The sequence below is a fragment of the Panicum virgatum genome, chromosome 1K (assembly GCF_016808335.1).
Source record: "Panicum virgatum strain AP13 chromosome 1K, P.virgatum_v5, whole genome shotgun sequence".
NCBI classification, from domain to species: domain Eukaryota; kingdom Viridiplantae; phylum Streptophyta; class Magnoliopsida; order Poales; family Poaceae; genus Panicum; species Panicum virgatum.
The window spans coordinates 41,834,332-41,857,107 of record NC_053136.1 but is presented as its reverse complement, the minus strand read 5'-3'; the positions used below and the strand labels follow the sequence as shown (position 1 = coordinate 41,857,107).

At 48.4% G+C, this 22,776-nt stretch overlaps 3 protein-coding genes across 3 annotated transcripts; all 3 read right to left on the bottom strand.

Moving 5' to 3' along the window:
• Window positions 1-1,302: 1,302 nt before the first annotated feature.
• LOC120655436 (ammonium transporter 1 member 3-like) lies at window positions 1,303-2,763 on the bottom strand. The gene has a single exon (XM_039933271.1). It carries the CDS (start codon window positions 2,761-2,763, stop codon window positions 1,303-1,305), a length of 1,461 nt encoding a protein of 486 aa, XP_039789205.1.
• A 4,494-nt stretch (window positions 2,764-7,257) lies between these two features.
• LOC120708967 lies at window positions 7,258-8,547 on the bottom strand. Its single transcript, XM_039994445.1, has 2 exons — window positions 7,902-8,547; window positions 7,258-7,809 (listed from the first exon to the last, which is right to left on the bottom strand). The coding sequence occupies exons 1-2, from the start codon at window positions 8,027-8,029 to the stop codon at window positions 7,599-7,601; spliced, it is 339 nt and encodes a 112-aa protein (XP_039850379.1). The 5' UTR covers window positions 8,030-8,547; the 3' UTR covers window positions 7,258-7,598.
• A 5,250-nt stretch (window positions 8,548-13,797) lies between these two features.
• On the bottom strand, window positions 13,798-14,462 carry LOC120708963. Its single transcript, XM_039994430.1, has one exon. The coding sequence runs from the start codon at window positions 14,431-14,433 to the stop codon at window positions 14,053-14,055; it is 381 nt and encodes a 126-aa protein (XP_039850364.1). The 5' UTR covers window positions 14,434-14,462; the 3' UTR covers window positions 13,798-14,052.
• Between the last annotated feature and the right edge of the window lie 8,314 nt (window positions 14,463-22,776).

Here is a 22,776-nt window from a genome sequence, read left to right as displayed (position 1 = left end):
CGAAGCAGGCGTCGAGCGGCAGCGCACGGGAGGACCAGAGCAGCGAGACAGGTGCGTCGAGGCGGACGATGAGTAGGTGTTCAGCTTGCGCGGCCGCGCGCGTGAAGGTAGGCAATTTGCAGCGAGCAAACTTTGTGCGATGGCAACGTACCGGATCAGAAGCGCCATGGAAACCAGTAGTTTCTCCTCAATGCATTTTCCGTAGTTTCTTCATGCTTTGATTCCTGTGAGGACGTCGTTTCTCAGGGAGGAAACGATTTCTTCCTTTCATACTCTCTCTCTACAATAACTTCATTGCCATCTCATCAAATTGCTGAATTGTCACTATAATTAAGAGGGATAGAAACTACCATCAATGCTCCATTGGGACTGCCCTTACAAGCTCAACATAGCGGAAGAACCGAGAAGAGAACCCTCGCCAGGCTACGCTCAACCATTTCCATTGCCTGCCCCGCCTGTTCCTCGAAGACCCCAGGGGCGACGCCAGCCAATCAAGTCACCGGGGGTAGGCTCTATGGGCACAACGGTATCAAATACAGTAGCGAACAGTGTATCACTTAGTTTTGTAAAATTCATCGGGTCCGGTGACCCCGATGGGCAAAGATGTACCCCTGCAGTGGCACGCCCTGTCAGCGTGTGTTTAGTTGGTGAAAAAGTTTAGGTTTTGGTACTGTAGCACATTTCGTTATTATTTAACAAATAATATTTAATTATGGACTAATTAGTCTTAAAAGATTCATCTCGTACTAATCAGTTAGACTGCATAATTAATTATTTTTTTCAACTCTATTTAATGTTCTATGCATGTGCCAAAAATACAATTACATGATTTCTGTGCATGTATACACATCGGGCTCCTGACCAGCCCAGCCTTTTGCATAAAAGCCGCACGCTCCTGCCGACAATGGTAAACTGTGTTGTTTAGGCTATAAATAGTGATTAAATAGTTGACCGTTTAAATAGTTAAAAACGAGATTAAATGGCCTAAACAAGGTAAATGGAATGGAATTAAACGTCATTATACAGGCTAAATGGCCATTTAACACACTGTTTAGACAAACTGAGGCAAATCAACTTGCATTCTTACGTTCATACATATACATAATTTTTACATGCACATACACACACACACACACACACACACACACTTGAAGCTATGACCATGCATATTTTGATGATATAATACAGAACTGTTCTGTTTAACTTCGTTTAAACCATTTACTGTAGACGATAAACAAAGAGTGCTGACTATTTACCGTTTATCGTTTATATATAGGATAATAATGCTTGCATGCGCGCACATCATGCTCCGCACTGGACCGTTTCGGCTTCTCCGGTGCAGTAACCGCCCGTAGGGGGCGCGATTTGTATTATTTCCGCCTTCAAGACGTACCCGGACCCGCCGTGGCACGCCCTGTCCATGCCGAGCTTCTCGACGTCCCGCGTGACACGGAGCAGCCCGAGCTTGTGCAGCGCGTAGAAGAGCGGTCCCATGGTGAGGGAGACCCACCCGACGATGGACAGTATCTGCACGACGTGCGCGGCGAGCAGGCGCCCGCCGCCGCCCATGAAGAGACCGTACGGCCGCCCCGGCGCGCCGTAGATCTGCTCCACGTACTCCCTGCGCGCGAAGAGTGCCGTGAAGACGATCCCCCACGCCCCGCACCCGCCGTGCAGCTGCGCCGCCTCCAGCGGGTCGTCGAACCTGAACATCACCGCCAGCATGTTGTAGCCGATGAGCACCCACGCGGAGACGAACCCGCAGATCACGGCCGCCCACGGGTCGACCACGACGCAGCCCGCCGTGATGGCGGCGAGCCCGCCGAGCAGGCCGTTGCACACGTCGGCCGCGTTCCAGTGCCCCGCCGTCCATTTCTTGGCGTAGAGCGTCGTCACCGCCGCGACGCTGCCAGCCAGCGACGTGGTCACCGCGGTGCGGCCGACCGCCTCCCACTGCCCCTCGATCGTCCCGGACTGGCCGTACACCTTGGTGATGGTGAGGAAGGACCCCGGGTTGAAGCCGAACCACCCGAACCACAGCAGGAAGGTGCCGAGGACGACGAGCGGCGCGCTGTGGCCTCTGATCGGCGCCGGGCCGTCGAACCGGCCGAGGCGAGGGCCCTCGATGAGGGCTCCCCAGAGGCCGGCAACGCCGCCGACGAGATGGACGACGCCGGAGCCGGCGAAGTCGATGACGCCCGACCCGAAGAGGAGCTCCCCGGAGGTCCGGCCCGCGGACGCCCACCCGTCGGCGGACCAGAACCAGTGGGACGCCACCGGGTACACGAAGCCGGTGAGGAAGGCGGAGTAGGCGAGGTACGCCACGAACTGCATCCGCTCGGCGATGGAGCCCGACGTGATGCCGGCGGCGGCGATGGCGAAGGCCCACTGGAAGAGGAAGAAGTCGTAGCCGAGGCCGGTCTGCGGGAGGCGCCTGAGGCCGAAGAAGTGGCGCCCGATGAAGCCGTTGGAGGGCGTCCCGAAGGCGAAGTCGAAGCCGAAGAGGTAGTAGAAGAGCGTGCCGGCGGCGGCGTCGAGGACGTTGGTGAGCATAATGTTGACGGAGTTCTTGGCCTGGACGGATCCCGCGCAGAGCATGGCGAAGCCGAGCTGCATGGCGAAGACGAGGTAGGCGGAGAAGAGCAGGTACGTCGCGTCCACGGCCGATGACGTGTCGGCGAATTTGTTGCAGATGTACGTGGCTGCCACGGAGGCGTTCGCCGAGCTGCCGAGCAGCAGGCCAAGGTCATCCAGGCACGACATGGTGTTCCGCTGGGCCGGTGGCAATATGTGTTGCGATGATTTTCGCTAGGGTGTTATTAGTGAAAAGGAATCGGGTGATATGTGATTCTGTATAGCAATAGCGAAGTATTTATAGGAGAACATTGGTATCTTCTCTGTATGATGATGATTCACTATTAGTTTAGATTTTAGAAGATTCTATTTTTTAAGAGAGAGAAGATTCATGGCCGTGCAAACAAAAACAACGGGAAATGCAAAACCGAGGGGCCTTTGGATGCAGATACGACGTTTTTTATTTTTTTAGAACACAGTACAATGCAGTACAACCCAACGTTCACAACACGCACGCATGCTCACCTCTATGAACACACGTACGCAAATCCTACCCCTATGAGCACCACCGAAGGATTAGGCCGGCACATCTGGAGATTTCCGAAGTCACCATTGACGCCTCGTTGTCGAGGGGAACGTCGCTTATCACTTAAAGCATAACATCGAAAAATCCTGAAATAAATCCAAAAAAATGCAAGCACCCGTGCCACGTCGAAGACTTAAACTTGGGTAGGTAGGTTTCACCACATGAGACCTAACCAACTGATCTATCATCAGTTCGCTACGACGTTTTTGATTCATTCTGACCAACAAGGCGAAGCTCAAAGGTTTTTTTTTTTGGATTTCTAGGCGTTAGATTTTCATCCGATTCAAGCTTGGGTAATCCAATCCGCACTTCGGTTCAAGCTGTGATGATAATCTTTCTCGGGTTAGATAAAACGAACGAGTCTGATTCAATAGAAATTCCGGGAACGAAATATCAATCACTAAATATATAGCTCGATCAATGGAAGGTATTTACAAAAATTAAATTAAAATTAGTATCTGGTCTCACTTTTTGGTGCACTTGGTCTCATATTTTTATACCGCTAGGTACTTTAGTCTAGATAATTCCATGTACTTTCTACCTTTATCAACGTACGATTCTATCAGATGGACTGCTCTTATTTTTTTCAATCATTGTAAAAATTTTCATATAGCTATGATGAATTGATTAAGCATTTTACAATTATCTATTTCATTTATTAGGAAAAAAACATCCACCAACACTCTTTGTTGATGGATTCCGTGACGACGACTCGAATTTTCGTCAACTTCAAGGATTCCGGTTTGGGGTATCTCCTTGCGTGCTTGCATGAACGTCACTACGTCATTGCGTGTGTTGCTTGTCGTCATGCATGCCCGGCAAACAGGGGCGGATCTAGCGTGGGGGCTGGGGGTGCGCCAGCCCCCTCTACGTGCTTGCACATCAAGGAAAAATAGGGGAGGAATGAGGGGAAGAAGAAGAGAAGAAAAAAGAAGAGGGGGGGCTGGAGGAGGAAGAAAGATGTCAGCCCCCCCTGTCCATGAATCCTGGATCCGCCACTGCCGGCAAACACTTTCGAATATAAGCTTCATGGTCATGGGAGTACGTAAATCCGACGCCGAGTATATATAGTTTGTCGAGGCCAGCACACGTCAGAGCACCTTGCCACCTTCAAGACGTTAAAACCCATCAAGCAAGAACGCACCTGGTATGCTGTATCCTGCGTGCTTGGTTCACGAACTGTATACGCGTAAGCATTTTCTAGCAAAAAAAAAGTTCGGATCAAATCTGCCAATAATATTCAGGCCTGAATGAAGGCATAGAATACTACGGCTATTGCCAGCGTCCTCAAACCTGCTGGCTCGATCATTAAAAAAAAAACCCTGCTGGCTCGCCACCAGTTTCTGCAGCCTGTGATGATAGCTTCTGAAGTCTGAACCACCATTCCGTACGAGCTAATCAGCTCCAGAATGGCATCAGTCGACACAAGCACAGAGGTCACCACTCTCAATGCAGGGGGCATTTCTCTCTGATTTTCTTTTGCGAGAATGTTCTGAAACACAGTTAGTTGCCCAAACAGCTCTATAACTCGATTCATACAAGACGATCCCGTAACCCATAATATCCATTACCATCAGCTGACCAGCACAATATATTTCTGTGTTTACTCTTTCATTCAGATCAGTCGCTGTCTGTTAGGATCCGTACACGCCAGGACTAGAGCTGCGGCATCTGCACATCCTATACCAGGCATTCTTCAGAATAGTTTCTTCAGAATTCAGACGAGGCGAGCAAAGCTACCGGTTCTAATCCAAGCTCTTGCGATTGCCAAGTGGGAGCTGAACTGCGCACCTGATGTGGACAGGAATCCACACTGATTCTTGCAAGTGCGACTTGTACATACCCCGCACCGGATCACTGACGGCAGGACTGCAATTTAAGTATCCCCTTTTTTTAACCGGGTCACACTCATACGCAGTCTGCATTTTTGCCGGCGTCTATGTTCTTTGCAGCTCGAGCGGTTGACCTTCGGCAGAAGCGCGGAAGGGTTCAACGGTTCACCATCATTTTGCCCATTGGTACAGAACGAATGTAACTCGTCACTCCTCTGCAACTTGCAGACGATCACGGTGTTCTGTACACTGCGTTCTGCTGGCTGGTGCTGGAGGCTGGTGCATTAGAATATTGTGAGAGAAAATTACTGCTGGCTGGTTGTTGCTGGAGGCTGATGCTGGAATATTGTGAGAGAGAAATACTGTTGACTGGTGCTAGAGCAGAACAGCAGAAACAGAGTGGTAGTGGAAAGTGGAGCCTTCGTCAGTCGTCGGGCCGGAACTCAGAAAATTGGAGTGAACCCAATCTTTTCAATTTTCAACCAAACAAGAGATGAGACGATTCCATCCCTTGAAACTCTCGTCTCGTCCCACACTCCCACCTCATGTTCAAACCAGACACGCACGCTTGCTTGCGACGAGATGCGGATCGGAGGTCGTCAGCCGAGGCACCCCTGCATGGGCGAACAGGGAAACGAGCCGTAACGCCTGACCTGCAGCGGAGCCCGGCAGCTCGACATGCAGTTATCACTCCGGCAGAGAGCGGTTGCTGGTTGCCCCCATCGGCCGCGATGGCCACTGCGCGGTAGTCTGCTTGCCCGGCTGCTGCCTTGGATTGTAAATGCAGGCGAATTATGGTCAGCCAGTCTGTTGGGACGGTAGGTTAGGTACAAACGTGAGAGCAAGTAGTATTATGGAGAGCAAGTAGTATTACAGGCGGCAGAGAGCTGGTTGAGAATCTACGTGAATGAAAAGAGTTGAAGATGGATGTCTTGCGATGAGCTCGCTGAAGCTGAGAGATCCTACATCCGCTGCTATTGGCTGAGCTAGCAGAATCCACCTGCATCTCAGCCGGTGTTGGCGTTGCTATTAGCCATGCTCTAAAGCGTACTAAGCTCTTGGCTAACCTCAAGCAAATTTTGCCTTTTCCTTCCGTCATCTCTGACATGATACTAGTTGTCAATGTGCCTAATTGCTTTACACCCCTGTCGCTGATGGTTGTCGACGTGCAGCTCATCCAGTCAAAAGACGCGCGGCGACAAAAGGCATAAGCAGCTGGGATAGCGGTCAAAGGGATCGATCCCTAAAGCGCCTTGGCTCACATGCTACAGCAGGCGCTTTCGGTGGCCGGGTGCCCGGGTCGAGTCCCCGAGCACAGCAAGCCGCGAGTGCACAGGACCACCCACCTTCCAGCCAGCCAGAGCCAGGCAAAGCGAGGCCGAGCGGCCGGCCGGCCGGCCATGACTGATCACTTGATCAGAGCCACACGAATCCAGACCGGGAGTGGCCGGACGGGAAAGGGAAGCTGGCCCTGCACCACCGGTCCGCCACTGGCCCGGCCCGTGTCCAGTGTCCACTGCCACCCAGAGCCCCAAGTGCAAACTCAAGTCACTGCGCAACCGGCCAAGGCCATGGATTGGACAGTGCACGGACGCATCTGGCCATCAATTCCGAGCCACGCTACCGGCCAAGAATCCGGCATATGCTCTCTCGTACTCAGCATGAGTTTTTTTTTTGAAAAAATATGTTTAAGTAGTCTTCTCCGAAGGTTTGGCAAAATTCCTATGGAACTTCCGTTCTGCAAATAGACTAGTAAGTCTTAGGAAATAGAACACCACAACACTAATTTAGGTGTTCATTTATTTCCAAACAACACAGTATGTTTAGTGTTTCAATTTATTTGCAGCTCTTTTTGGAGACCTTGTGGTTCATCTTACTTGAATGATGGTTCATTTTCATGTTTCGTAGAAACTAACATAAAGATAAGACTTCAAAATTACCAGTCTGTTTATCTATAGTCAAATTTTGTCAGGAAAAACAAATATAATATTCTTAGGTTCTGACCTTACTATCATGTTCTCCAAATTTACAGTTACGCACAGGCCTAGCACGAGAAACTATTTAAAAATAGTGTTGTGCTCAAAGCGGTCCTAGTGTATGCAAGAAAAGTATTTAATCACTCCAAAAATTATTATATTCTAAATGTTTCAACACTGCTGTGCTCAAAGTGGTCCTAGTGTTCAAGCCTCAGGAAAGAGGAAATGCACATAACAAAGCCGGGAAAAAAAAATAAAAGAATAAAAAAGACAGCGTAGTCCAAGGCGCTGGTCAAAGAAGCATTCAAAATGGATTGCACTCGGAGGAATAAACAAGAATACTTTGAACAGGCCCTGCATTGACCGGTTTTTCTGCAGTTCCCGGATGGATGAATAACCACTGGCCTAGTACGACAGAGGGCTAGATGCCCTGCACTGCACTGCACACCCATTCCATTTTAATTTTTTACACGACACAGGAGACGATTAGAGGCACTAGGCACAGAGCTAGGTAAGCAAAATTAGCAGCAGAATTAGGCTAAATCAACGCAATTAAGCTAGGGCACAGCCCAGCAATCAATCGGCGGATCATCAATCAGCGGGAACTCGCGCGCGAGCGGGCTGATGGAGTCAGGACGAGTCGAACTTGTAGTACTTGTCGACGGCGGCGACGACGTCCCAGGTGCAGCTGAGCCCCTTGGGGAAGACGACGAGATCGCCGGCGCCGAACTCCACGCACTCCGACGACCCCTTGATGTGCGCCCGCACCTTGCCCTTGAGCAGGTAGCACGTCTGCCGCGCGTCGAACTTCACCGGGAACTTCCCCGTCGGGCAACCCCACCTGAGCGCACACATATATACGGCGATCAGGAAACGGGGGCAGGGGGAGACAAGAAACGGGTAGTGCGATCGACCGGCAGCGGCGGTACTCACTTGGGCCAGGTCCTGACGCCGAGCTGGAGCAGGCGGGACTCCGGCGGGTTGCGCTCGACGGCGATGGAGAGGCCGCCGGGAGGGTCGGTGTCCATGCTGTCCGGGTTGGAGCCCGAGGCGGCGGCCATGGGCGGGCGAGGCAGCGCCGGAGCGTGGAGGAGATCGACGGAGAATGGCGGCTCCCTCCCTCCGGGGAGCAGGAGGTGGAGCAGCAGTTATGGAGAGGCTGTGCTAGTTTGGTAGGCGTTGAGGCCTTGAGGGGTGAGGTGTGGTCGTGTGGTTAGTGGGAAGGAGGGAGGCTCGCCAAGGGCAGTTGGAGTGGTGCCTTTCGGCCTGTATTAAACCGGGGAGAAGGGATCTTTCTCTGTTCTCGTTTTATAAAGGGCGTGAGAGATAGTTTATTGTTTCTTTTTATGCATGTGCGTAACATTTGGAAGAGTGGAACTGGAGCACAAATTTAGAATTTAGAAAGCATGGTAATCCTTTTTTTTAAAAAAAAGAAAGCGTGGTAATCGTAGAATTTTCTTTTATTGAAAACACTATATTTACTATGCACCTTACATGCCTCAAAAAAACATGGTGGTTTCTAAAATGATATCAATACAATATACTTAAAGCACAAGGATTTGAACCAAGCTTAATAAAAAATAAGAAACCATGTTTTTTTAGATTACATAGCACAACTCAGACACTCACGACGCACGCATACTCACACCCCTATGAACACACGTACGCAAACCCTACCCATATGAGCATCTTCGAAGACTGAGCCGGCAAATCCTCGAGATTGACGAAGTCACCACAGGCGCCTCGCTAACCTCAGGTGCTACCGAGGCTCTTGTAACCAAGCTTAATAAAAAAATAAGAAACCATGTTGGTGAGGTATGTAATTAGTGTGACAGATAGCGACCCAAATAATTGACACCTAAGTATCCAACCAGCAAGGATGCATCAGAGAATACCTTTTAGACTTTGCGTTAGTGATGAGAACCCAAATAATTGACACCTAAGTATCCAACCAGCAAGGATGTATAGACTTTTGTGTTAGGGATGAGAAAACCGCAACAATAAGTTGGAGCAATATATAAAGGAAGCATGAGTTTTCTCTCTCATCCCCCTAGGACCAAATAAGCCATCCAAAATCGAGCGAATAACTGAATATCTTTGCCGCAAACCCACAAATCGAGCAGAAACCCTAAAACAATCCCATTTAGAACAAAAAAATATTTATCTCACTTTTTTTCCAAGTCATGAATTACCTTTAGAGCGACACTCCCATTTTGGATAGCTGTGCCAACCAATTTCAAACTTTGCAAAATTGAGCAAACACGGACCTCCAATTTTCTACCCAACCACTGTAGAGGTTCTGGGAGAGTGGTACTGTGGTCGGCCGCCTGGCAGCATCGTGCAACGCATGCTTGCCTAGAAGCGAGATATTTTATCAGCTCGCAAGGCCGGGAGTCAAAGAGAGGAGAGGTGAAAGCAACCACACGAGCGCGACCGACCGATCGAGAGAGCAAAGGCAGCCCAAATCCACCGACCACCACACGACGCGGTCAACACTCACCGCGCGCGCGCCGGCCCGCCCGCCCACACGAGACGGGCCGCGAGGAAGAGGCCTGGCCCCTCGGCCTCGTCCGTCCCTATCCGCTCGTGCCGAGACGATCCCGTTGCCGTGCGGGATGGCGATGGCCGATGGGATCGAGCAAACGGCAGCTATCACCTTCACCATGGACAGTGGACACGTCACGTGGGCCTCGGTGATCCCTTTGCCTCATCGTCAGCTTGATGCTGGTTTACTACCAGTCAATTCTGTTCTCACGTCTGTCATATAAGCATCGTGTTGTTGCGCTGACAGAAAGGCGTGAAACAAACAGCGGGATTGGTTTGGGGATCGAGTTCATCCGGTATGGGAACAGGGGTGGACAACGACCCGGCTCGGCTCGCTTTAGCTCGTTAACTTAACAAGCTGGCTCGGCGGCTCAGTAAAGTAACGAGCAAAAATCTGAGCTCGGCGTAGCTTAGCTTGTTTAAAGCTCGTGCTGGCTGGTTCCAGCTCGCGAGCCTGCGCCACTCACGATCGCGCATGCAATGGAATTATGCTAAAGCGTTTTTGTTTTTTGCCTTAGGAGAAAGAGAAATATGGATTGGACAATTGGAGATGGAATGATGGCAAAGGGTGTTGGCACCCGTGAGTCTGCACTGGATGGTTTAGAGTTGAGTTGATAACGAGCCGTAGAAGCTGATCTGTCTGCTTGTGCAGCATCTCGAATTACGCCGCCACCATCACGTGCCCTCACCGGCCGGTTTCCAGGGGCGAAGCCACCGTCAAATCGACCGTGGTGCACTGTGCACAACCTAAAAAACTAACAAACTTTCCCATGATTATACGATGAAACAAATTTAGTTAGTGGTAAAGAAGATTCACCCTGGTGCCCAGGAAGCCCAACGTGGCTTCACCCCTGCCGGATTCGAAGTCCGCCTCGACGAGGTTGCTGTCCGCGGGTTCGAAGGTGGGCGTGTTCACGCGAGCTCCTCGGCATCAAGAGACTGCCTCCTCCCGTCCTCCGCTGCTTGGCTAGACCGAAAGCCAGTTGATTTGGACTGATTCAATAGTATAAGAAGGAATAAGTCGAAAGAGGTCGGCTGGTGTTGCTGCTGGCCAGCCGAACGATGCGTGACTTTGTGGCTGGGAGGAACTGAGCGTGAGCAGGGAGCGTTGGCGGACTGCCGGACTGGCGGCGGCGGCCGATGCCAATCTGACGATGCAAGTTTGGGGTGGGTGAATGGATAAGGTTTCTGCAGGATGGAGCTGTGGACTCGAGTTAGGCCCCGTTTGGGAGGGCTTCACCGGCGGCTTCACGAGCGGCTTCAGGTGAAGCCCTCCCAAACGTTTGTTTCAGGACCGGCTTCACGTGTGAAGCCGGTTCTGAAGCCGTCGGCGGCTTACACAGGCAAGGTGAAGCCATGAAATCGTTGTTTCACGCGGCTTACACATCAATCTAACAAGTGAAGCTGTTTTACCAAACATTTTCTAAAACAACTCCAACTCCACCAGAAAAGCCGCTCCATCTGAGGAGCCAGAGCCGGAACTGTTTTTGGAAGAGCCGAAGCCCTGCCAGACGGGGCCTTACTAACCTCTACTGGGCTTGTTTGGGCTCCAGCGGCTTTGCTTGTGGGTTGGTCGTTGGCTTCTTATCTGTTTTACTTCCTCGGCCCATTAATCTCGCGAGCAGCTCGAGCCCGCTCGTTAAAAGTACCGAGCTAATTTGCTTCCAAAAAAAAAAAAGGTACCGAGCTTAAAGTCTAGCTCGGCTCATTACAAAATACAACGCGAGCTAAAGTTTTTGGTCCAGCCCTATATGCGATGGTCACTCGTCCACTCGTTCGGCGTTTTCTCACGAACGAATGCGTCCTGCAGATTTTCCCTGCTGTTGGCAAAGCACTGCAAATTTCCACGTCGGCTTCTCGAAGGAAAGCTGTCAGAGTAAAACTTTCAGTACCCTGTACCCAGCTGTGCCGATTTTAGGTTGTAGAAGAATCCTTCAGATGATAGGAGCATAGGGACCGGGCATAAAAGGAAACAATACACGATTTGTCATACGAGAACAAAGGAACACACACAATCTCAGCACATCAAACTGAGAAACATACAGAAATATGAAGACTATGAAATACACATTCTCACATATGAAATGACCATCTGACAATTGACACCATCCCGTCACTTTATCAGTAGTAAAGATGGCTTCATACTCATCGCTTTAGCACATAACAATGGACACAATTATGAAGTATAAGTTCCAAGAATGTTGATGGGATACTACAATCCCTACCACCAGTGTTTTAAAGGCGGTAAGGCGAGGCGAGGCGAGCTGGGTACGCCTGGACGCCTAGGCGGCGCCTAGGCGACAAGGCGCCACTGTAACCCAAGGCGAGCTGGGTGTGCCTGGATGCCTAGGCGACGCCTAGGCGACACCTTTAAAACACTGCCTACCACTTATGGCCGTTCCCTGACTGATCCTAGATAAATTGACAAAGGGCAAACTACCGGCTGGAGCTTGTGCAGTATGCTTCAATCACGTCTAGCAAAATTACACTGGACATAAGCTGAAGTTAAGATACCACTGTACAGCTTAACAAATATCAGTGAAACACACCATAAAAAACTTGCAACAGCTTACCAGATTCTGCAACTGTTCATATTGATAAGCAAAATACAAAGCCATAGCCAGATTTGGAACCCTACAAAACCATGGTAATTATAGTTGCTAATTCGCGACCTCCCAATTCTGATTTACAAACTTCTAGAAGAAAATGTAACAAACAATTACTGGTTGCAGGGTATCAGATAAGAACAAACTACCAGAAAGAACTTTGAATATGCTGCAACAAAGTCTATCGACACAACCGAACCCCAAATTAACCTCTATTGAAAAATTCATCATCCAGCAGTTACAAACCTAAAAAACCTACTAGGTACGAGTTCTAAGATGCAAAATTTTCATTACCTCCATGACAATTGAGAAGTATAATCGGATAGGTTCGGTTATCAATACACAAAATCTCAAATGTGAAAACCAAGAAACATAGTCTTGCGTAATCTGACACTACTTGCGTTGTCTCGTAAACAAGAAAACAAGAACTTAGGGCTAAAATCGGAACTGCAGTTGAGTTTTAAGAATAAAAAATATATGTTATACTTCACACAGTTTATGGTGACTGATTCCATTGACTAGGGACAGACTATGAGACAGTTAGCAATATGTTGTGATCATGTCTAGCAAAATACTACTGAACATCAGCTGACATTAATGAAATATACAGCTTAACAGATATGGGAAAAACTCTGCCACCAAAAACGTAAAAACAGCTTAGGGCTTGTTTGGGAGCAGTCCACTCCAAAAAAATTAGATCCACTCCAACTCCAACGTGGAGTAGCTCCACCATAGAGTTGGGGGTAAGAAAATAAGGTGTTTGGCTTTAGAGATTGCTCCAGCTCTAGAAACAAGATGATTTGGCAAGAAATTTCTATTCATCTATTGTGCCCATGTGTCAAAGGACCAACACATGAAAGCGCACCGCATGCCCTACAACTTCCTACCAGTAGTTGTCATACAAATTGAAAACCATGATGATACTAATGCTAATTTGAACAAGGTATGCCATCTGCGATTTCTTAAGCTTAACTTCTACAAGAAAATCTACATAGGGATGACTGATTCCAGGGCATTAAGGACAAAGTTTCAGATGGAACTATGGAACATGTCATATGTTGCAACAAAACCTATTGACACAACTGAACAAAGGCTAAAGTTATCAAAACACTTGTTAACAGAAGCAGGGAATGAATCAAACGCAGGAGACAACAAACCTCGCTGGACAAGTTTCAGATGGAACTTGAAATATGTCGTGATGAAGCCTTTCAATATAACTGAATCACAGCTAAAGTTATCAAAATGCAGGTGAACAGATGTTAGGACAAGATTCAGATGTAAATTTTGGTGTTGCAGTTTTTTATATTAGTGTGGTGAAAAAAAGGTGCAGCAAGATTATTAGTCTCTTGCGCTTATTTCATTCCCTGCATCTTCTACCGGTGCCTGGGATTGTAGTGGGGAACAACTATAGTGGTTGTGCTAAGTAAAGTTTCTAACCAGTAGGTTAAAATACTTCCCTACCAGTGCTAAATTCGCATGCAGGAGCCAACTCCAATTCCAATTAATCAAAGGTATGACACAAATTTCCTAGCCAATTCAATTCCTCACAAACTATGAATTTCAACGCAATGTGAACTAGCCCAAATTTTCTAGGGTAAACAGCCAGCAGCAAAGCATGGAGATCCTTCCAGGAAGGGATATAGGTATTGAAACGACAGATACCTCACCGGAGACTTCAATAGATCAAAGCGATCAAGCCAAAAATACCAACAAAGACGAGCAAGCGCAAATGCACAATGATCCGCGAACAACGCGGCACAAAGGTGCCTATATTGATCCCAAATTGTCTCCAGATGTCTCAAAGGGGGTCTCAACCGATATGCTAATTAAAAGATCCCATCACGATATCGACAGAACATGACAAGACAGAACTCTAACTTCCCTCGGATCGCGACCCACGAAATGGCCGCCCAATTCCCGAGCCGCGCGCTCCCTCAGGCGATGTCGGCGTCGTCGAAGTCGGCGCCGTCGAAGGTGTTGTAGAACCCGGCGAAGAGTAGGGGCCCGCGCCCGTCGCCGCCGCCGCGGCCCCCGCGGTGCGGGGCGAGGAGCATGTCCCCGTCGCCGTCGTCATCGTCGAGGAAGCCGGACCCCGCGGCGCCGAGCGGCGAGTCGTCGACGTCCATGAGCGTCGAGATGGCGTCGTCGTCCATGGGGTGGAGCTGGCAGAAGATGTGGGCGGCGGCGGCGGGGGAGAGGCTAGGGTTCTGGCGGTGGTGGCGGGGCTGCGGCTGGAGGTGGGGGTGCGGGTGGGGCGGGAGCGGGGGTGGGCCGCGCGCGCTGCGGGACCTCTGGTGATGGCGACGCGACTCCATGCCGGCCCTTCCTGCGGCTGATATTTCGACGCGCGGGTTTGGAGATTGGTGCGATCCGGCGGCCAAGCCCCCAGAGTATTTTATATCGGTTTATTAACAGAGTCCACACGGTGCCCTAAAAAAAAAAAGAGTCCATACGGTCTTCCAGCTTCCTACTGGGCTATTGCCCCTGCTGATGACGCCGGGGTCAGGCCATTACTAAACCAGACTCAGGAGAAGTATTATTATACAGTTATTATATCAAAATTAAAATTTTAGCGATTCAAAAAGAATGAAAATTTGATAATTGTGCTCCAGGTCCATGAAACTCCCCCTCTCCCCTTCTATCTTTTTTATAAATAATTCTGGCATATTTGCAAATTTGTTGATGTAACATGATATTTAACATAACATTTCTATAACACTTTCATTAGAATTCAGATTAGTTGCCCTACGCATGCTAATGGTATCAGGCTTGACCTAGCCTAGACCGAGCGCCCGACCCCTGCCCTCGGGATACAGAGAAAAACTAATCATGCTACAATCATCAGTGACTCATGAGAAATTTAGTAAATTCTTGCGCCCCATGAGGACACTCTCGTTTGATGAATCGAGACTCGCCATAGACTGCCGGTAATTGGGAATTTCAGATACGTCAAAAAGGATTGTCGATAGAGTACGATGTTAAAGTGTGAAATGCAATCCCGCGATCAGAAACCCAAGGTCACGTGCAGAGTTGTAATTCAGTATCGTGATCGCACGTTGAAGCATCACCAAGAGCTCTTGTATTTTATTGTATTTTAGTTGAGTTTTTTTTTAAAAAAGAAGACAAAAAATCCAATCCAACAGAAACTCTATCGATCTCGTTTTCTATCTCCGTTTTCTATCCATGGGGTGCCTCCGGGCATCTTTACCTAGCGCCAGCCATTTTTTTAAAATTTTATAGAAGCTGTTGGATTTCATCTTTTTTTACTAGCTATTTTATTTTACATAATATCTATATCAAAATTTTAACTATTTATAGATACAAGAGCTTTTGAAAATGCTCTTAGCTGGCAACAAAACTAAGAGATAGTTGTAATGCGACCAATAGGCAACAGCCGATGGAAAATACTATGCGTAAACACGGTGCTGCTACGCAGGCCACACAACGCCACCGATAAAAGGGAAACTGCCCGAGAGCTCGTTCCTTTATCGTTTCTCCGGGCCACATCACCCTCGGCTTTTCTTTGCTAGCAGCGAGTCGGGGCGACGACAGGGCGGAGTACCCATTGTTTTTGTGAAAGCAATCGTACATACAGGCTCCTGAAGTCAGATTCTCTCATTCAGCCTCCAAAACGTAGCAGGCTAGCAGCCCATCTTCCCCCTCCCCATCTGACGGGCCACAAATAGGCCCATTTGCAGTCAGCCGAGCTTTCCCCAGCCTAACCGAATATAGTCTATGGTAGATATTGAATGCACTTGCGCCGTCTCCACATTGTGGGCGCTGCTTGGAGCCTCGAAGGACAGCCTGTGGAAATTCATGCAAAGCAATTGATAAGTGACAGATGTCAGATTAGAAGAGGATTGCAGACGACAGCCTTGGTCATTGGCGTCTTCCCGCGATCAACAGCACCCCATGCGCCATTGGTTCGCGGGAGGAACTTCATCCTAGTCACCCACGCCGCGTAGTTTGTCCTTGTAGCATCTTGTACGGGAGCCTCCCGATCATCACCGTCGCCGCAACAGTTATTTTGATTGAATGCGAAACTTCAAACTCTTTTTTCTCTTAATTCTAACATCTTTTGGAACCGTTCGATGCATCATGAGAAGCTTCTTGCCGAACACAGTGAGAACTTGCGAGAGCAAAGAACCTGCTTGCCTGTGGTGATTGTCACAGTGCATCTACCTACATATCGAAGATTGTTGACCACTTGACCATGTGAGATCATAGTGCGAGGCTCCAGTCGCTTCCATCTTGTTCTGTGAAAGCTTTTGGTGAGGAAGAAATATTAATAGTTTCCCATAGAAAGAAATACTAATGTGATGTGATGACTGTTCTCAACAGGATTAATGGTTCATAATTTTGTCATACTGATTCACCGCTCCAGAAAACGTAGTCACAGAATTGTACCATTGTTTTGCTATGTGGTTATGTGAGATGTCAGCTGCACTGGTGTTTATGTTATTTGTCTTTTTTTTTCATGTCTTATGCTGGTTTTTTTTCTTTTCTGTGCAGGCTTCTCATCTTCTGATGATATCCGGTCCTAGAATCAGATTTTATATTACTGATACTATTTATCTTTTAAATCAATTATAACCTCAAATGGCTATATGTTCAATAATCGTCTCTTGCTCTGCATTGCTCTCAAGTGCAATTCCTGCATGGGTATGTTTTTGTGATTATGTTTGCATTTTAATTTCTGTGCAAACTACATATATTCCGTATGCATTCTTGATTTTATTTTTTTGTCCGGTCGCTGTCCTGGGCTCTCAGCTCCGGCTCTGATAAGGAGTCCAAATTAAATTGGCTCTCCACTTGTGAGCATATAACAACTTTCACATATTAGAATTTTCATGTGCATAAGCAGATGCTAGGTTGAAATTTATGACCCGATGTGAAACTTGAAAGTGAGTTGCTTATATTAATGTTATTAGCCAATGGCTGGAAGTGGCTTAGGCCTCGTTTGGCAGCACCCGGAATGGCCCGAAACGAGGCCCAATCCGGACGGATTGGGACGGCCCGGAACGAAGTCACCTGCGACCTGGAATACCTGTTCGTTTCGGCCTGGCCCGAGAATGAAGCCGGCCCGGTTTGGCTCCTCCGGCCCGGTTTGGCTCCTTCCCTTGTTTCCATCGCCTGCAATGGATCCAGGAGCCCTACCCCCCGGCTCCAATCCGTTCCCCGTTCCTTCTCTTGCGCGCGTGGCGGCGGCGCGAGGTTGAGGCGACGGCGACGGCCCGGCGGCGCGACACGCTCTCCGCTGCCTTCTCGCCGGTAACTCATCACACTCGTATTTCTTGCCCTCTTATGTCCCCGGTGCTAGGGTTCTTGGTAGTCTGGCTCAATCCGGAACCTCTAGGTGCGGAGCAGCGCCTGCACGGTGGTGTCGGCGGAAGGGGTAGCCTGCGCGGCCGTGCCCTATGTGGCGGTTCCGTTGGCCAGCGCGGCGGCGGCCGAGACGGCCGTGGCGCTGGACGGGTCGGCGCCCAGCGTGGACACGCAGAGGTCCGGGTAGGCCGTGGAGTTGCAGGTGGCGCCGCGGCCGGGCGTGGAAAAAGTTGAGGAGGCGACGGGTCCACGTGCTTGTGCCCGTGCCCGTGGTCGTGGCTTTTGTGCGCAGATGAACCGACGCGGGAGGAGAGGACGGCCAGAGGGAGGAGCGGCATTCTTGGTGGTGGTCGACATTGCAAGAGATCGATCAGTACGTGGTGTGACTGTTAGCAGCTGGGATCGGAAGAGATAGAATGGGGAATAGGCTAGAGAAACTGGAATTTGGGAGGAAGGGCGGAGGACAGGTTAAGGATTCAGAGTTGTGTTTACATCAATGTTCATACCCTCCTCTCTCAGATACTCTCCATACATATAGCTCATGTCTGCCGCGGGACACAGACGCACACAACTACTCCAACACGCTAGCTACTCCATTCTGGGCCGAAGATGCGCTGGTTGGGCTTGGTGGGCCGAGATGACTTGCGAGGCCCGTCTGCTGGTGGTGGTCGGCTGCTGACACCCCCTCCCCCTTTCTTGAGATGCTGATTGTCCCCAAACAGCCACCTCAGGGAACTGCTGGTGTAAGGCTTCCATATCTTCCCATGTAGCTAGAGAAACAGGTATGTTAGACCACTTAAGTAACACTTGCTGGATCTGGTTGGTACCTTTAGTGATGCATCGGTGTTGGATAATAATTTCAGGCACACCCCACTGAATGTATGATCAGGAATGTCGGCAGTGACTTCGTGGTGCTGGCCAACCAATTTCTTCAACTGGGACACGTGAAAAACTAGATGCACCATGGAAGATGCTGGCAATTTCAACTTATAAGCAACTGCCCCATCTTCGATAGAATTTGGTATGGACCAAAAAACTTGAAAGCCAGCTTTTGGTTGGAACGTGGTGTTAGAGAAGATTGCACATACGGCTGGGCTTTCAAAAACACCCATTCCCCAATCTGAAAGGAATGTTCAGAACGCTTCTTATCAGCCTGGCGCCTCATTCTGTCCTTGGCTCTTATCAAATGTTGTCGAACCAGGTCTAACATCACTTGCCGTTCCTGCATCCAATCAGAAAGAATCATAGGCACTGAAACATCATTCACTAACACACCAAAGTGGCGTGGTTCATGGCCGTATAAAATGGAGAACGGGGTCTTTCCAATAGCAGAATGTACACTGGTGTTATACCAAAATTCAGCCAGCGCCAACCAATTGCTCCAAGTTGCTGGACAGGCATGCACAAAACAACGCAAGAATGTCTCCAAACACTGATTGACTCGCTCCGTCTGACCATCCATCTGTGGGTGATATGCTGTGCTCATGTTCAAATTCACATCAGCCAATTGGAAAAGAGTCTTCCAGAATTTACTGGTGAAAACTTTGTCTCTGTCAGAGACAATGGTAGCTGGTAGACCATGTAGGCGGTATATCTGGTTGTGGAACAACTTAGCAACTGTGACAGCATTAAATGGATGCTCGAGAGCCAAGAAATGAGCATACTTGGAGAAGAGGTCAACCACCACCAAGATACAGTTAACCCCCACTGATGTAGGCAGTCCTTCAATAAAGTCCATGGATATAATTTGCCAAGAATGTTGCGGAACAGGCAAAGGCTGCAATAACCCTGGCAGCTTGGACCTGTCAGGTTTAGATAGTTGACAAACCAAGCATGACTGCACAAACTGAAGGACAATTTTCTTCATCCCTTGCCAAGCAAACAATTGTTTAAGACGAGCACAAGTGACTGAAAATCCAGAATGACCACCCACAGCTGTGTTATGAAATGCAGCCATGAGTTTCAGTTGCAATGCCTGATCTGATCCCACCCATATTCTCCCTTGATACCTCAAAAGACCATCCTTACGAGTGAAGGGTACCGCATCTTGTTGAATGGCTAACTGGGACAGAAGCTTTTTTGCAAATGCATCAGAATCATAAGAAGACACTACCTGCTCCAGCCATTGAGGTGTGACAGTAGAGATCACAGCACATTCATTGCCTGCCATTACTCTTCTGGACAATGCATCAGCAGCACGATTCTCAACACCTTGCTTGTAAATAATCTTGTATTGAAGGCCCAGCAATTTAGTAAATACCTTCTGTTTCCATGGTGTGTGTAACCTTTGTTCAGATAGCTGAATCAGACTCTTTTGGTTTGTGAATATGTGAAATTCCCCAAATTGAAGATAATGCTTCCACTGGTCCATAGCTGCAAGGATGGCCATATATTCCTTCTCATAAGTAGATAAGCCTTGAGATCTTGGGCCTAATGATTTACTGAGACAAGCAAGTGGGTTCCCCTTTTGCATTAACACAGCCCCAATACCTGTACCACTAGCATCGGTTTCAATGGCAAAAGGAAGTGACAAATCTGGCAAGGCCAACACAGGAGCAGAACTCAATGCATGTTGCAATGTATGGAAAGCTACTTGATGATCCTTTTGTCCAAATGAATAGAGCTCCCTTACTCAATAAATCAGTCAGTGGTTTGGCAATTATCCCAAAGTTCTTAACAAACTTCCTATAGTAACCAGCTAAGAAAAGAAAGCCCCTTAGTTCTTTGACATTAGATGGGATGGGCCATTGTAAAACAGCCTGCACCTTACTGGGGTTAGTGGATACCCCAGCCTGACTGATCACATGACCTAAGTAGGACACCTGCCTCTGTGCAAATGTGCATTTGGAAAATTTAACCTGCCAATGATCCTTAGCAAGTAACTGCAGTACCATCTTAACATGTTCCAAGTGCTCCTCATATGTTTTGCTATAGATGAGGATGTCGTCGAAGAACACCAAAACACATTTCCGAAGTAGTGGAGCCAAGATGGTGTTCATAGCCTTATGAAAAGTTGCAGGTGCCCCCGATAGCCCAAATGGCATCACACGAAACTCATAGTGCCCAGTATGTATTTGAAATGCTGTCTTATGAGTATCCTCAGCCTTCAATCTGACTTGATGATACCCCGCTGTTAAGTCCAAACTGGTAAACCAGCTAGGCTTGTCCAATTCGTCTAGAAAATCATCAATAAGTGGAACTGGGTATTTGCATTTAGCAGTAATGGCATTCAGATGTCTAAAATCAACACAAAATCGCCATGTTTTATCCTTCTTCTTGACCAATAAAACAGAGGAAGAAAATGGACTAGTGCTATGCTAAATAACCCCTTCTTGCAACATGGAAATAATATGTCTCTCAATCTCATCCTTGACAGCTGGTGGGTATCTGTATGGCCTCACCACTACAGGAGAAGCCCCTTCCACTAAGGAAATGCTGTGGTCACAAGCACACTCAGGAGGCAACCCAGAAGGTGGTTCAAACACTGCACTGAAGTCCTCTAGCAATTGAGCCAACTCAGGGGGAACATTGAGCTTAGCAGCTGCTGCATCAGTTACCAGAACAACAGAAACTTCAACCATAGACCCAGCAGGGAGTTCAGGGATAATACCTTGAAGCAGAACAGTAGACTCTTGGTATGAGATAGAAATCCACTTATGCTTCCAGTGAATATGCATAGGGCTGTATCTTTCAAGCCAATCCATTCCCAGAATCATATCATAATGACTGAGTGGTAAAAGTTTGATATCTGGCTGAAATGAACAACCCTGTATAGACCATTTTGCCTTGAGTATCTGAGAAGAACACAACATGTGACTCCCATCAGCAACCTGCACCCCAACTGGATTGATTAATGCCGAAATACCCTGCAATTCAGCTGCCACTTCAGTATTGACAAATGTATGGGAGCTGCCTGAATCTACCAAAATCAACACCTGCTTGCCTTGGATCTGCCCTTGAAACTTCATCATTTTTGGAACCTCCAAACCAGATACAACTGCTTCAGAGAGAGACATGAACAACTGCTCAGAAGGTGACTACTGCTGTGGCTCAACCATCTCATCAGTGCACTCCTCCTCCAACTGAAACAAGTCATACAATTCTTGCATAACTTGTAGTTGAACTGACTCTGGACATTTGTGATCTTTGCTCCACTTCTCTGCACATTTGATGCATAACCCTCGAGCACGCCGATATGCTCGTAATGCTGCCATCTTCTCATCCAGAGGTTTACTGCGCCCTGGTTCCACAGCCTGCTGAAGTTGTGGCTTGTCACCCCGAGGTGGTAAGGGCAGGGGTAGTAGAGATGGAACAGGTGCCGAGTGGATGAAGAAGAATCAATTCTGCGTAAGTCCCGCTTCTTATCCCGATCCAACACCTCTTCCCGCAAAAGGGCAAGCACACAAACAATATCCAGATCGGGTGGACGCTGAATAACTACAGCAGACCTAATTTCACTCTTCAACCCATCCATGAAACGAGTAGTATAATAGAGTTGATCAGATCTATTTTCATATGTTGTCAACTGATCGACAAGCCCAGAAAAACGCTCTATATACTCAGCTACTGTAGTCAGCTGCTTGATATGAAACAATTGCCTAATCAGTAACTCCTGATGATCCTTGCCAAACCTATCTAGAATCATCTGACAAAAAGTAGACCAGGGACATGAATCTAACTTGTATTTGTAGCGAAAATGGCCTCTCATGCCATATTTCAATATAATGTGTTTGGCGATTGATGACACACATAACACTTGGACTAATGTGATTGTTAAGATGACTATTCTCAGGCTTTTAGGTTCAAGTGATAACAAAGAGAAGAGAGGCGTAGCAAGGCCCGAAGGGCCACCCCTACGGGGGTTCCGCTACCCGGTTAGCGGACGGGGGTCGAGGGGGAGCCGCCCCTCGCGGGTCTCAGGGCAGCGCCCTGACACCTCTTCGGTCCAAAGGACAAGAATCGAAGAGACTGTGAAGAAATTCAATACACCGGTTGAACCGACGTTAAGGAAAAGACACACGCCGGTGTAATTGTCCAGAAGCTGGAAACTGAAGATACACTCACCGGATTAACCGACGTTGAAGAAAATGCATACGTCGGTGCATTGCCAAACGAAGACCGATGAAAATACATACACCGGTTGAACCGACGATGCATCGGTCAATTGCATCGGTTCAGTTGTCCAGAGAGGTGGTTTTTGGAGGAACGTGAAGAAGTTACAATCACCGGTTAAACCGACGCTAATTTTACATACACCGGTTGATTGCATCGGTTAAACCGGCGATACACCGGTTAATTGCTAACGGCTAGTTTTTCACGTAGCAGTTTACATA

Excerpts from the sequence above, each read along its gene's own strand:
- LOC120655436 (XM_039933271.1), bottom strand. The coding sequence starts at position 2,763 with ATGTCGTGCCTGGATGACCTTGGCCTGCTGCTCGGCAGCTCGGCGAAC.
- LOC120708967 (XM_039994445.1), bottom strand. The coding sequence starts at position 8,029 with ATGGCCGCCGCCTCGGGCTCCAACCCGGACAGCATGGACACCGACCCT. Across the intron at positions 7,810-7,901 it reads GGCGTCAGGACCTGGCCCAA|GTGGGGTTGCCCGACGGGGA; the intron begins GTGAGTACCGCC and ends GTGTGCGCTCAG.
- LOC120708963 (XM_039994430.1), bottom strand. The coding sequence starts at position 14,433 with ATGGAGTCGCGTCGCCATCACCAGAGGTCCCGCAGCGCGCGCGGCCCA.